This window comes from Oryctolagus cuniculus, chromosome 19 (genome assembly GCF_051225735.1).
Source record: "Oryctolagus cuniculus isolate XC-2025 breed Fujian yellow rabbit chromosome 19, ASM5122573v1, whole genome shotgun sequence".
NCBI classification, from domain to species: Eukaryota; Metazoa; Chordata; class Mammalia; order Lagomorpha; family Leporidae; genus Oryctolagus; species Oryctolagus cuniculus.
In genome coordinates this window covers 59,196,974-59,212,894 of record NC_142885.1, presented here as the reverse complement: position 1 = coordinate 59,212,894, position 15,921 = coordinate 59,196,974, and the positions used below count along the sequence as shown (strand labels likewise).

The following is a 15,921-nucleotide window of genomic DNA, read 5'->3' as shown; positions in this document are numbered from 1 at the left end:
CCATGATCCCAGCCTCAGTTTCCTCCTTTGACCTGTAGGTATCATCACCTCCACCCCTCCAGGGTCTTTACAAAGGGTGCATTTAAAATGCCTGGGCCAGTGGGCCCATGGTGCCAGTGCCATCGAATAGTAGGCAGCAGGTGCTCAACAGATATGAATGCCTTTCCCCCTAAGAGGATGGCAGAAATATAATCTGAATCACCAGAGTTCACTTTAGCATCTTTTAAAATTCTTAAGACGTCACTTATCTGAAAATTATCTTGCACGCTCAGCCATCGGCACAGCCAAGAACTTGAGAGCAGGCAGACGCCAACATAGGTGTACTGGAGTGTGTTCCCAGGACGCGGGTGTTTATGTCATAAGGGGCCTTGGGGTCTGCTCTCAAAACACGTGCTTATTCCTTCAACACCGTGCTGGCAAACTGGCCCATCAGAGATCCCAAGAGCATAACTGGATGTAGGAACAAAATGCTGTTCCCGTTGGCTGAAAAGCACAGCAGAAGGTGTGCACCCTCCTTAGTCGTCGGGGAAACCAAAGCCCCAGTCGGGCAGCCGCTGCCCACTGAAGCCGTAACATGAAAAAGACTCATCGTGCTTGGTGTTGGGGAAGACGCACAGGGGCTGGAAAGCTCACGCCCCACTACGGCCATGTAAAAATGGGGCAGCCACTTTGGAAAAGCCACTTGGAAGGATCTGCTAGAATTAGACACGCGCATGCCCCATGACCAAGCAATTCCAAGTCTGCATCTGACATGAGTACTGTATAGACTCCATGAGAGGCTACCAAGAGTGTCCAAGGTAATAGCATTTTTCATAACAGGAACACTGGGTGTAACCCAAGTAAAAGGGAAAACAGTTGAGATAGTTAGTCACACACGGGGGAACTGCACGGCAATGAAAAAGAGCAACCTGGAGCTGGCTTTCGCAACCCAACTGAGTCTCCCAGATAGAACATTCAACAAAAGCAGCCATACAGAAATGAGGTCATGTGGTGTTTTCCAGCTGTGTCAAGTTCAAGAGTAAGCAAAACTCTTCTGTGATGGGAGAAGTCAGGATAGAGCTGACTCAGGGAAGGGAACTGCTTCATGGACCAGGGCGTGGATGCTGGCCGTGGTCTGCGTCCTGATCCAGGTGGGGGTCATGTGGTGGACGCTGAGCTCCATGCTATGACCAGAGTACCCTACTCCATGTACGTTTGACCTCAGCCACAAAAAAATAAAATAAAATTAGAAGAACGGGACTGCCGTTATTACTTATGTACCTGATGAAAGCAGTCACTGTAGAAAAATTGGATGATGGGGTGGGCCGGTGGGCTCCTCCCCTACCCCACCCCAGCGGCATTGTAGTACATCTGGTCAACCTGCCTCTGTGACTCCAGCGTCCTCTATTTGCAGTGTTGGTTTGAGTCCTGATGGCTTCGCTGGTGATCCAGCTCCCTGCTAATGTACCTGGGAAAGCAGCAGAGGACGGTTCAAGTGGGAGACCCAAATGGAGTCCCAGGCGCCTGACATCAGCCGGCCAGACCCCTCTGGCAACTTTTTGGGGAGTGAATCAGCAAATGGAATGTGTGTGTGTATATCTCCATCTCTGTAACTCTGCCTTCCAAATCCGTAAGATACACCTTAAAAAAAAAGAGAAAGGAAAACTGAAAAAAAAATGATTCCTAAAAAGATTTTCAAATCACTGGGTAAGCTTTCTTTTCTTTTTTTTTTTTTTTTTTTAAGATTTATTTTATTTATTTGAAAGACAGAGTTACAGAGAGAGGTAGCGACATCTGCTGGTTCACTCCCCAAAGGGTCGCAACAGCCAGAGCTGTGCTGATCCGAAGCCAGGAGCCAGGAGCTTCTTCTGGGTCTCCGATAGGTGTGCAGGGGCCCAAGGACTTGGGCCACCTTTTACTGTTTTCCCAGGCCATAGCAGAGAGCTGCATTGGAAGTGGAGCAGCCGGGACTGGAACCGGCGCCCATATGGATGCCAGTGCTTCAGGCCAGGGCGTTAACCCGCTGCGCCACAGCACCGGCCCCTGTGTAAGCTTTCATGTATGTATTACTCGCTTGTGTTTATAGACCTACATATTGATATTTGCTCTCTGCATCTCAACTGACCAGGGCAGCTCCCTTTCCCAGAGAGAGCGTGATCGGAGTGCAGCAGTGTGAGCGGTCTCCGGCTGCTAGCTCCCCCTGCCACACTGTGTGCCTTCCACAGGCTGTGAGTCACGGCCGTGCAGGAGAGCATACAACCCCGGGCGGCTCTGTCCCGTGACTTTTCCTTTCTCTCGTCATTCTCAGCTGCCGCCGCCAAGATCAGCCTTTGGAAACACCCCAGGCATTCTGAATGTGTTTAGGGCATCAACACTTCCCATCCAGTTCAGACTGGCAGAAGCGGCTGTGTGTTAAATGTTTCCTTTAAGGGAAATGGACACAAATACTCCAGTTTATTTTTAAACAGCGCTGCTACAAGGGTGACAAGTTAATAAACAATTACTGGAATTATTGCTTTCTGTGCTTTGGGGTTGGGAGGCAGTGTTCCATCATCCAGGTGGCTGACTCAGACCCCAATACAGGGCTCAAATCAAGAAATCCTAAATACCAGAAATCGAATTTATTTATCGTTAAAAGAAGGGGATGGGATAAAAGGGCCAGGGTTGTGGTGCAGCTGGTTAAGCTGCTACCTGCGACTCTAGCATCCCACAAGAGCGCTGGTTCAAATCCCTGCTGCTCCGCTTCTGATCCAGCTCCCTGCTAATGCACCCAGGAAAGCAGCAGAAGATGGCCCAAGTGCTTGGGTCTCTGCCACCCCGGTGAGAGACCAGGATGGGGTTCCAGGCTTTGGCCTGGCCCAGCCCTGGCTATTGCAGCCATTTGGGGGAGTGAATCAACCGATGGAAGATCTCTTTCTCTCTCTCACTCTCGCTCTCTCTCTCCAACTCTGCCTTTCAAATACATGAAAAAAAAAAAAAAAAGATGGGAATGGAAATCATACTGCAAGGGTTTCAAGAAGCCCCCTGATAACAGTGAAAAGAGGCCGGTGCCGCGGCTCACTAGGCTAATCCTCCGCCTGCGGCGCCGGCACCCCGGGTTCTAGTCCCGGTCAGGGCACTGTATTCTGTCCCGGTTGCTCCTCTTCCAGTCCAGCTCTCTGCTGTGGCCCGGGAGTGCAGTGGAGGATGGCCCAGGTGCTTGGGCCCTGCACCCACATGGGAGACCCAGAGAAAGCACCTGGCTCCTGGCTTTGGATCGGCGCAGCACGCCAGCCGGCCGTAGTGGCCATTTGGGGGGTGAACCAACGGTAAAGGAGACCTTTCGCTCTGTCTTTCTCTCACTATCTAACTCTGCCTGTCGGAAAAAAAAAAAAAAAGAAAAGAAAACACGGACACTTTGAACCACTTATGGTGGGGAGAAACAGACTTAACAATCAACAAAAATACCTCTTTGGAAGGGGTCACTCATCTCAACTTTGTTATTTTATCCCATAACTCTCTCCTAAATCCATCCACACCTCTCCATGCTCACTGCCACCGGACCATCTGGTCCACCCCCACCTGCAGCCATGCTCATCCAGCTGGGCAGCCCTTCTGAAGCTGCCGATGCCCAGCTGAAGTCAGGAAGTGCTTCCCAAGGTCCTGGGGCCACTGCACTCTCCTGGCGGTCCCCCTTGGAGACTCACCCTCAGTGGCCCTTTCTGCCACTCACGCCCAGCGAACTCACACACCAGCTCTCAGCCTGCAAGGACCTGCTGGCGCCGTTCACCCCCACCTCTCCCAGCACCCTGAACATCAGTGATGCGCTCCTTGGTGTTGGTGTTCACGTGGCTGCTACACTGCCTTCCCCATAGGCTCGGAGCTCCCAGCAGCTCAGTGTATTGTCTTCTGTTTCCCATCGCACTCCCAGCACCTGGCCCAGCCTGGGGCCTTACTTTACACTGGGTACAAGGATAACTCAGACTGGGCCAGAGACCTGCATAAAGGTGCTCAGGCTATAGAACGTTTAGGAAGAAGTGAGCAAAGCTTTGTGCCCTTGCATTAGGCATCGGGTTCCTAGATCATGACACCAAAAGCACAGGCGACCGATAACAAATAAACTGGACATCATCAAAATTTGTGCTTTGAAAGCAACAAGGAAAAGACAACTCCCAGGACTGCTGATCATGTGCTGATGGAGACTGTACCTGCAACCACGTGAAAACCTTCATAGCTCAGTGAGAAAAATATAGTGAAATTTAGAAGGGCAAGGGACTTGAATGGATGTTTCTCTAAAGATTACCAATGGTCACATGACAAGGTACCCAGCATCATTTTCCATCAAGGGAATTTACATCAAACCACAATGAGATCCCACCTAACACCCACTCCAGCTGAATTATATTTTTTAAGATTTATTTATTTTGAAAAGCAGAATGATATATACAGAGAGATGTCTTTCATCTGCTGGTTTTCTCTCCAAGTGGCAGCAACGGCCAGGGCTGGGCCAGGCTAAAGCCAGGGGCCAAGAGCGCTTCCAGGTCTCCCTCGTGGGTACAGGGGCCCAAGCACTTGGGCCATCTTCTACTGCTTTCCCAGGCACGTTAGCAGGGAGCTGGATGGGAAGTGGAGCAGGCAGGCTTGCACAGGCACTCTAAAATGGAATGCTTAACCCACTGCACCACAGTGCCCACTCCAAGTCTTTTTTTTTAAACAAATAAATACACTTGTCTTTCAGTTGGGCTTTTCAGTGGGGGTATTATTCCACTTTTCAGTTAAAAGATGAACAATCGGCAAGTTCAAGGACACACATCTAGGAAGCTGCCGGTCAGAGCTTGAATGCAGGTCTTGGGACACCAAGCCCAGGACTCTTTCTTCCATTCTTAGCTGCTAATCCTGAACAGCTTCTCATGTCGCTTTGAGACTTCTTCAATGACAGTTTCCCTGGATGCCATGGGAAGCAAAGAAGGCAGTGCCAATGCGCACGGCAACCACAGAACACAGGCGAGGCTCCCAGGTCTCCTCCGTCTCTGTTCCTATTCAGCAGAGGCGCTTGTTAAAAATCTTCCTGGACCGAGTTTGCAACTCCTGGCTGTCGCCTGGCACAGCCCCAATCATTGCGGCCATTTGGGGAGTGAACCAGCAGATGGAAGATCTCTGTCTCTCCTTCTCTCTCTGTAACTCTGCCTTCCAAATAAATAAATCTTTTTAAAAATATATAGTTTCCCTACATAGGAAAGTATTCTCAGAGACAGTGAGATCTCTTTAGATCTCTTGCTAGTTTCTTGTATTTTTCATAAGAACAACGTGCTGCTTGGCTATTATTTAACTATCTAATTGTTTAAACGGGAATCAGTCTGTTTTTCTAAAGACCTGGCCTCCAGAGCGCTGTACCTTTAAATTTTTCCCATGTCCTGGACTAATGAGAGTTGGATCTGAAAACTGGCAAGACACTCTAGCCGCTCACTCCTAAATTTAGAGACCAGGGGATACCGCGTGTCACCAGCACTGGAGTGGTACTCGCAGGGGGAAGGTGGGGTAGCTTGGGGGGCGGGCTGAGTCCCCCCCAAGGAACAGGAGTGGGGAGCACTTGTGCCCTCGGCAGCACCCATGGCTCTGTAAGACGCCCAGCACCAACAGAGTTCTGAACGTTTTCACCCCACAAATAACCCCCGTGCCTCGCGGCACAGCGCAGCCTCCGGGACTCTGGGGCACGCTGCTTGGCTGAGCCACTTTCTCCCTGTGAGGCCCTGGGCATCACCTGCATCGCGTACGGGCGCTGGCTGCTCCACTCCCGATCCATCTCCCTGCTAACGTGCCTGGGGAAGCACTGCAAGACGGCCCAAGTGCTTGGCCCTAGCTACCCACGTGGGAGACCTGAGGGAGTTCCTGGCTCCTGGCTTCAGCCTAGCCCAGCCCAGGCCATTGCAGCCATCTGGGAAGTGAACCAGTGGATGGAAGATTCTCTCTCCCACCCCCCTTCCTCCACTCTGCCTTTGAAATCGGTCTTTATTATAAAACGAAGCACTGTTGCAGAGCCTTCTTCACAGGGTTACTGTGAAGACGAATGGATGCAGCCACACGGCTGGGTCGCTCCAAGCAAAGTGCTTGGGAAAATGATTGTCTCCGAGTGAAGCCCGCGATGTAAGTGAATGCTCCTTATTATTTTAGCAAATGTGGATAACCGAAAGAGAGGGAAAAAATCCCCTACATTTCTGTTGTAGAAAAAAAAAAGCATACAAGAATTAGTGAGCCCATCAGTTGCCTGCATTACTACCAGGTAGAGAGAATCACTGGTAGCCCTGGGCAGGGGGGGTGGGTTAGTAGACATTTGGTCTTTATCCATTTAGATCGGCCACACGAGCAAATATTTCTGCTTTACTTGCTTTTTGGAAAGAGTTCTGTTTCCTTTAGGTTGCTGTTGTCCACAGCTATGGACCAGAGTGGGTCATTTGGGAGGTGGGCTATGTAAGGCCAAGTTCAGGCACCAGGGTGGTGGGGGGAGGCGGCGGGGGGGCTCGCCAGGCAGGGGACAGGAAGCAGAGCCTGATGGGGGAAGGGGAGTGGGCCAGGGGCCCCGCTGGGGTTGGTGCCTCCATTCTGGGGGGGTCTTGAACTTGTAGTGTAAACTATTAAGAAAAAAACTCATCTTTTATTTTACTTTTTATTTCAGCAGAATAGTAGGGACCTTGAAGCATTTCGGTAAAATCGTGTCCCAGCTGTGCCGACTTTTGCACACATTAAAGGAAAAGCAATCTGGGGGAAACTGACGTCATACAAACACCCCCACCCACGGGTGGGTCTGAAAAACAGAATCAATGAAGATATTAGCGAGGCGTGGAGTCATTAGGTGCCTCGTAATCAGCCTCTTTTGTGGGTTAAAATGGAGAAGAAGCTGAAGTTGGAGGAGAGATGGAAGGAAAAAAAATCAAAAATGAAAATGATGACTTAGATCTGCAGATAAAGCTCTTTTCTTTAAAAGCCACGGTATTACCAAAACAATGACCTCATGGAGAATTATCCCTGAGGCAAAATGAGTCTCATTTTGCAAAGACTCTCATTTTGGAAAGCCCCACCGTGGGGTGGAGGCAGGAGGCACAGACTGACACCACATTTTTGGATGACGGCACCGCGATGCTGCCGGAACCCCACGCGTGAATGTCCTTTGACCCAGCAGTCCCACTTCTTGGAATGGACACCATAAACACTTCTGTAATTAAGCAGGAATGTTTATGGGGCCCTGGAATACAGGCCAAACAGGGTTCGGTTCTGAGAAAAGGCGGCTCTGATCCCTCCGAATGGAGGCACTATCAGCGATGAGGCAGGGCTGTACGTCCTGGCAGGGACACAGGTCATGCGCACACAGCCATGGGGAGAAGCGCGCAGGGGCCGGCACAGCGCAGCCAACACGGCTCCCTGTCTGTACAGGTAGGCAAGGGTTCATCAGACAGTTCACAGCAAATAGAACTGAAAGATCACTGGGGTGTAGACCATTTTGAAATCCTATGAGGGATCTTCAAAAATTTGTGGAAAGTGTATATTACGAAAACACTATGTATGGGGTTAAAAAAATTTCATGTGTGTGTGTGTAATACATGCATATTTGTATATAATAGATTTATGAAAAAGAAAATCTATGGGCTGGGAGCAGACCTTTGGTATAGCAGTTAAGTCACCGCTTGGGGGCTGGTGCTGTGGCACAGAGGGTCAAGCCGCCCACCTATGCTGCCGGCATCCCATATGGGCGCTGGTTTTAAGTCCGGCTGCTCTACTTCCTATCCAGCTCCCTGCCAGTGGCCTGGGAAGATGGAGGTGGATGGCCCAAGTCCATGGGCCCCACCCTCATGTGGAAGATCCTAATGAAGCTCCTGGCTCCTGGCTGCGGCCCACCCCACCCCTGGCCATGGTGGCCATTTGGGGAGTGGATGGAAGATCTCTCTCTGTCTCTGCTTCTCTCTATAACTCTGTCTTTCAAATAAATAAATCTTTTTTTTTTTAAATCACCACTTGGGATTCCCACGTCCCCTGTTGGAGTTCCTGGTTCGAGTCCTGGCTCCACTTCTGACCCAGCATCCTGCTAATGTGCACGGGCCCCTGCCAGTGACCCGGGAGACCCAGCTGGGGTTCTGGGCTCCTGGCTTCAATCTGGCCCAGCCCCGGGTGCTGCAGGTATGGGGCGGGGGAGTGGGCCAGCAGATAGAAAATCTCCAAATGTCTCTTTCTCTCTGCCTTTCAAATACAAAATAACTTAATTTTTAAAAATTTAAAAAACCTACGGCTGACACACTCAACGGCCGTTGTCTCAGGAGGGTGAGGCACTGAAGGCGGAACCTTTCTGTTACGTGATGGGTGATGCTTGCTGATATCATAGGGTCTCGGCTAATGCCAGATCCCACTTCCTGCACCGCAGCTTGAGAGTCCCCCAGCCCTGGGTGCCAGTGCCCTCCTCCGCTCCTCACCTGTACATGGGCAGGGGATTGGGAAGGAGGGCGGGAGCAGCATCCTCCTCCTGGTTCACTTGACCCTGGCTTCCTGCTCTAATGTCTCCCCCAAACACAGGGGCAGACCCTGCTGCCGTGGGCCTGGAGAGTCAGCCTCCCCTACTGCTGCCTCCTCACCAGACCTGTGGGCAAGCTGGGCTTAGTGTGGAGGGCAGGAGGCAGGGCTCTTAGGCACCCCCCACCCCTTCCCCCAGCTAAGCTTGCAAAGCTCCTCCTAGGTGACAAGCAGATCTGGGTTCGAATCCCTCACCTCCGGTCCCACTGGCTGTGTGGCCCTGTACCAGTCTCGTCTCCTCCTGGCCTCGGCTTCCTCATCTGTACACTGCAGACGATAGCCTCTCTCTGGGGGAGCAGGTGTGGGCAGCACGTGCCTGGCACACGGTACCCACTCGGTAAGTGACAGCCACTGCTTGTCCTTATCTGTTCCCAGCAGGCACGCAGGCAGGAAAGACAAAGGTCACAGCAGGTGGTGTGGCCGAGATGAGCTTATTTTAAGAACGTCCTTCAAGCCACGGAGAAAGCCTGGAAGTCAGGACTTACTCTGCAAGCTGACCTGAAAACGGGGAAAAGAATGCTCTACCCCGTGCCCAGGGCTTCCACCTGTTCCCGCGGGAAGCAAACGTGACTCTGAGGAACCCGCTGTTATGTTTAGGGGAAGAACAGCGGTGTCCTCTTCGTCAGCGACAAACCACGTCTCAGCTCCAAGAATCAAAGTGGTTCCAAGACCCTGTTTTGGTCTTGAGGACACCGTGAGCCATCGATGATCCTATTCCTTTTATTGCTCAGGCTTCTAGGAAGCTCAGAGCTGTGTTTCTGTTTATCGTAGGAACATTTTTGAGCCTGTTATTCACGCTCCAAAATGCATTAGGGAAGAGCTTGGCCTGTCCTGAACGACTGGTTTTTCTTTTTTTCTTGTGGGCAATGTGAACAAAAAACTTTTTGTTTTGTCTCTAAGAAAACTTTATACTGGCCAAAGATTCAAGCTGCCAGTTATACAATGAATGAGTTCTGGGGATGTAACATAGAACATGCTGACTACAGTCAATAATATGGTATTGGCTCTTTGGAATTTGATTAATAAAAAAGCAGATTTGAAGTGTCCTCACCACCCCCCCCCCATGAACACTGAGTATGGGTGGTGATGGATATGTCAGTTGTGGTGACCACTGCACCACACGTCCATCTATTCCATCATCACGTCGTATACCTTGAGTACATACCATTTTTATTTCTCAGTTAAGTATTATAAAATTAAAAAAAAAATCTCGGGGCCGTTGCTGTGGCTTAGCAGGTAAAGCTGCCACCTGCAGTGCCAGCATCCCATATGGGTGCCGGCTCAAGTCCCAGCTGCTCCACTTCCCATCCAGCTCTCTGCTATGGCCTGAGAAAGCAGTAGAAGATGGCCCAAGCCCTTGGGCCCCTGCACCTGCATGGGAGACCCGGAAGAAGCTCCTGGCTCCTGGCTTCTGATCAGCTCAGCTCCAGCCATTGCAGCCAATTGGGGAGTGAACCAGAGGATGGAAGACCTCTCTTTCTCTCTCTCTCTGTAACTCTGACTTTCAAATAAATAAATAAATCTTCAAAAAAAGAATCTCTAGCAAGTATAGGTCTTGGATTATTTTGCTTCATACTTTCAGTGGCTGTCTGCATTCCCTAAACTCTCCTTACCTTAATTACCATGTTTACCTAAAAAGATTATAGAGCATATGTGTCTGTGACTACCACAAGCCGTGCTTAGACTAAGGTAGGGAATAAATAGTTAAGCCAACAGGAAGAAAACAACGCCTCCCTTCCCACAGATCTACCCTCCCCCCACCAAGCCCTGCTTTTTTGTCAAAACATCAAAAAATGAGTCATTTAAAGGTTGCTTGTATGTACATAAAAATATCCCTTTACACATTTCAGAGTACTTCAAAAAGTTTAAGAAAATGGAATTTAAAAATGAATTTATTTTGGTGCAAAGCATTTTTGGAATCTACGCATAAGGACCAGCAAGCGGTACGGCACAGCAGGTTGAGCCTCCTCCTGCGACACCAGCGCCCCATGTCCAAGCACTGGTTCCAGTCCAAGCTGCCCTCCTTCCGATCTGGAAGGTGGCCCAAATACTTGGTCCCCTGCCACCCACGTGGGAGATCTGGATGGAGTTCCAGGTTCCTGGCTTTAGCCTGGCCCAACCCTGGCTGTTGCGACCATTTGGGGAGTGAACCAGCAAATGGAAGATCTGTGTGTGTGTGTGTGTGTGTGTGTATCTCCCTTTCTCTGTGTCACTCTACCTTTCAAATAAATCTTTAAAAAAAAATCCTTATGCAGCTTTTTCATAAAATATGCATTTTCCACGATTTTTTTGAGGACTGTTCATATGCATGGATTTCAGGATTTTCTCACCAAAAATAAATTTAGCTGTTAAAATTCCATTTTCTGCAAACATTTGGAAGTACCCCGTGTATGGGAAATTGATCTGATGTTATCAGGTGCATGCATGTGCGTTTAAATGAGACATAATCTAATGCTATGGGAACAATTTCTACAATTTGTTTTTCCCTGTGCATACTAGATTTCCAAATAAAATAGAAATATTCCATTGAAAAGCACATCTGAAAATAATTACTGACTATATGGAGTTAAAAATACACTCTTAATCCAGACAGGATTTTTGATCACGTCTTGAAAATGACTTGGGCATCTTCTTCTAACAGTGGCTGAAATTCTTAGCACACACATTTAAAAATAATCCCTGCATCTGTCCCAATGCTTAGAGACCTGAGGATAGCTTCACGCCGTTTCTGTCCCCAAGGCAAATGGCATTTGGGACAGGCAGGCTTCTGACTCGGTGCAACATGAGCTGGGCTCGGTCTGAGCACGCTCCAGCCCGACAGCTGATGCTGGCTCCGAGAAAGGAACTTGGTAAACTATGTTCGTACTGTAAACACCAAAGCAGAACACGGTTAACGTCTATGGAAAGAAAAAATGATGTTGGCTGGATCTGTGCATTAAGGAGTTGTGCTTGCTTTTTTTTTTTTTTTTTTTGCTTGGAGCTGAAAACAACAACAAAAAAACATTTTCATTTGCAACTGCCTTGCTCTTAGTGATTGCAAGAAGAATGAACTCATGTTTCTGTTTGTTTTCAACTTGCTTCATGGGAGGTCTCTGCGGGGTAGTGACAATGTCACCTTGGCTAGGGGAAGCACATTCTCGAATCTTCCACGCTGCCCAGGTTCTGCAGATCGAAACAGGCAGTGACTCTAATGTGTGAGCTTAACAAAGTCATCCAGGGTGGTGACGCCTAAAGGAACAAACTGTCTCCTGCGCTCGGTGGGCTAGAGGTGGTACCCGGCTCCTCGTCATTCAGTCCCTGCCTGGAGGCTTCGCTCAGCCCAAACACAGGGAAGGAGAACGCGGGAAACCAAACTTCCCGAGAAGTCTGGGTCCGGAGCTCTCTCTGGTCGCTGAGGCTTGTGTTGGAACAGAGGCGGGAGAGAGGGAACGTCTGGGCGCTTGTCCTAGACCCTCTGCTGCCGTGTGAACTTGGGCAAGTCCCGTGACCTTCCTAGGCCTCTGGTTCATCATGTGTGCGGGGAGCCCGGAGCTTCAGCTGCCAAAATTGTGCCAACCACCTCTCTGTGCTGAACTCCACGCTGGGTGTGGAGCAATCCCACGAAAGAGACGAGCGTGGTCCCTACCTGGAACCCAGGGAGCTTGGCGGGTCCCAGAGGAAATCCACACACGGTTGCCTCAAACCACACAGCCATTTCAGCAACACTATAATGGCAGTGACTGGCCCTTAGGGGAACTGGCTCTAAAGACCGTCTCTTGGCGTGGGTGTCTGGAGCAGCAGGGGACGCCCACAGCCCTGTGGGAATGCCTGGGCTTCAGTCCTGGCTCCACTCCCAATTCCAGCTGCTGCGAGTCGCATCCCGGGAGGCAGCAGGTGGAGTCCTGGCTGGAGGTCCCAGTTCTAGACTTGGGCCTGGCCCAGCCCCCAGCTGTTGCTGGCATTTGCGGAGTGAACCAGCAGGTGGGAGATCTCTCCCTGTCTCTATCTCTGCACCTTTCAGCTAACCCACCAAAGAACAATCATCTCTTGTAACCCCTTAGCAATGCCTGTGTCCCGTGTTGTATGGGACAGAATGAAGTTTAACGAAGCTAACCAGACCAAGGTCACATAGCTAGAAGTGGTAGTTAGGATTCCAAGGGCAGCTTTGGCTAACCCCGCAGCCTTTAAATGTTAAATGCTGGATGACTTCCTTTTTATCTGACTGCACCCTGGGGACCGACTTTAGAAATGGCTTTTTTTGGGAGGTGGGCGTCTCAGCGTAGTGAGAATTTGCCCCCGGCTTGCACTAGGGCATTTACTGAGCACCCATCGCCTGTGGCAAGCACTGTTCCATCTGGAGGCCTCGAAGGCACAAGTGCAGCAAGCAGCAGGTGGCTGGAGGGGGGTCGCTGCCACACTGCCCCTCCTGGCTGCGGGCTCGCACGCCAAGCACCGTACTCTCCCTGCTCCCAAGTCAGTCCACCAATGCACAGCAGAGCACCTGCAGCCCGTATGCAACAAGTGCACTGCACTTTAACTTGACCTTTCCAATGGCGACCGCCCTGTCGTCCAGGTCAGACGTGAAATGAAATGAAATAGCAGTTGTGCATGGAACAGAGAGGCCTGTGCTAAGCCAGCCAGCCAGGAATAGCTCGAGTGGCTTCTTTCTAAGGGGCACTAAAGCTGCCAACTTGATGAGCTCTGCACTGGGCACTTTCCATGTTGAACTCATTCACTGCACCACAACATCAGCCTCAAGGAAGAGATTTACCAGGAGGTCCTGCCTAGCTCACAAAATTACGCAAACCGAGAAGCCCCACAATCTGCCATCTGCAAAGCTGGTGGTGTCATTCTAAGGTTTAACCATTGGTGCCCACAATGGCCGCCCATGGGGGAGGGAGGGCCCGAGAACCACGTGCGCCAAGGGCAGGTGAAGACGGACGGCACAGCTCGGTCAGGTGGAGTCAGGTCAACCCTCCGCCCCCTCCAAGGACTGGACCCCTCCCACCCTCCCTAGGGAGGACCGTGTGCTTTGCAGGGGGGCTTCCCAAAATTCATGCAACAGGTGTGTCGTTTTAAAATTCCCTTTTCCACAAATTGCTTGAAGCCCCTTCACGTTCTGCCTGCCCATTCAAAAGCGAATCTCTTCCGGAAACACCCCCACAGACACACCCAGAAATAATGCTTCCGCGGCTAGCGGGGCATCTCTTGGCCCGGTCAAGTGGCCGCCAAAACACTAACCATTACGAAAGGGGAAATGACCAGCATAAAATACCATTTAAGTTCAGACACACAGCCAAGAATAACTACTTATAATGTTGGTAGACACTGTGCTTCCAAAATCATGAGGCATTTGGATGTCTTTAAAAAAAAAAAAAAAAAAAAAAAAACCTGCAGACACAGGTGACAGTGAATTTGTGGCCGCGTCAGTTACATCAACTCTATCGCTCCTGATCAGAGCCTGCACCTGCAGCCACCCCACCCCACCGCGCGCGCGCGCGCGCCCCCATACACACAGACTGGGTTCCGTGTCGGCTCCGCGTGGTCATGCAGGGACCTTGTACCGTCTCAGAAGTCTTCCCTCTTCAGCCTGGAAGAAAAGTCGGGCTTTCCCCGAATGAAGCAGAGACTGCGAACCCAGACACTGACCTTTTATTTCTTGTTTGGTCCAAAACATTCGGACTCGCTGGCGGATGTGCTTGTCCTCGCGCAGCTGCTTCTGCCACTGGCGCAGTTCTTGAATCTCGGGATCGCAGCGGACCTGGAAAACGCAGGAGAAGCTGTGGCCCCTTTGCTGCGGGCTCGCGCGCGTCGGCTTGCGAACCCCACGTGGGAGGACGCTGTCCAGGGCAGCTGGGGGTACTTGTGACGCTCAGTGAACCGGTGTTCCAGAGTGGTGCGGACCGCCCTGCCTGTGCCCCGGAAGTCGTGGGTTCTGGCCCTGCCCAGGCAACCACAGGCAGGACTGGAAACCCAATCCACCTGTAGCCGGCTGCGTGTTGAGCGGGTCACTGTGGACGGCCTGTGAGCGATGCTACAAAGATCAGAAAGGCCCCTGGGAGAAGACAGCTTCCCTACCCCTGTCTGACCGAGCACTCATCAAACTCAGGTCCTGTTTGAGCACGGAGGAAATGGTGCGAAGATTTGCTTTGCTAACAGGAGGCTGAGATCACCTGCGCCATCCCACGGGGACATCATACAGCCACGGAAAATAAAAATCAGCCAGTGAGAATAGTTGTCAGAATATATTCTACCCAACCTGAAACAGCCAAGGTTGCATCACTTCAACATGAAAGTTATGTGTAGGTTTTACTTTCTGTATTCTATGTTCGCCATATCCTGCATTTTTGCACACAGGGCACATCCCAGTGTCAACTAGAGGCCTTTCGAGTGCTCCATAGCCACACGTGTTTGGTGACGGTTGTCTGGACGGCTGATACACCAACCGCAGCTCCATTTCACACAACTAACCGAGTGCCTACTTCATACTAGCCTTTATGCTGGCCCTTGAGAATAAGGAGATGATTAATAATTAGCTATATTTGATTGTTACTACAGCTATGATATTGACATGTATTACTAGAGCTACAGTATATACTATATCATCTATGCACCTATACACTTATATGGTATACAGTATTGTTACTGTAGCTATGGTATCACTATATGTTACTACAGTTGTTAGTATACTCTGTATATAGTATAGAGTATTGTTACTATAGCTAGTGTCACGATATATTATTGTAGCTGGAGTGTTACTATAATTATTTTTATTTTATTGTTATTATAGCTCATTTATTAAACCCTTATTTCTCAGGCATTGTTTAAGTAGTTTATAAATTTTAATCATCAAAACAACCCACTAAGGCAGGAATGATGTGAGAACTGAGTTTTTTTTAATATATAAATTTATCTGTTACTTCTATTTTTCCATGAATGCTTTGAAGTACTTCATACTTTTTAAAAAGATTTATCTATTTAGGGGCCAGTATTGTGGCTTAGTGTGTTAATTTATTGCCTACAACCCCTGCCATCTCATATGGGCACCAGTTCGAGTCCCAACTCCTCCACTTTTGATCCAGCTTCCTGCTAATGTGCCTGGGAAAGCAGAAGATGCCCCAAGCGCTCAGGCCCCTGTAGCCATGTGAGAACCAGATGAGCTCCTAGCTGCCTCCTGGCTTCAGCCTGGCCCAGCTCTGGCCATTGTGCATTTAGGGAGTGAAGAAGCAGATGGAAGACTTCTCTCTCTCTCTCTCTCTCTCTCTCTGTAACTCTGCCTTTCAAATAAATAAATCTGTAAGATTTATCCATTTATTTGAAAAGGCAAGCAGGACACTCCAAGGTCAAAAGCAACGGAAGGCACAGACAAGTCATGGCCTTGGCCTTCCTGCCTTTCAAATAAATCTGTCTTTCATAGAAATAAATCTT

General features: G+C 49.9%; 1 protein-coding gene across 1 annotated transcript in view; it reads right to left on the bottom strand.

The window, feature by feature from the left end:
* Nucleotides 1-15,921, bottom strand: part of IQCK (IQ motif containing K) — a 79,272-nt gene that overhangs the window by 3,339 nt on the left and 60,012 nt on the right. Inside the window, exon 5 of the mRNA XM_089321649.1 lies at nt 14,143-14,254. Coding sequence (XP_089177775.1) covers nt 14,143-14,254 — 112 coding nt within the window. The remainder of the gene's footprint in view (nt 1-14,142; nt 14,255-15,921) is intronic.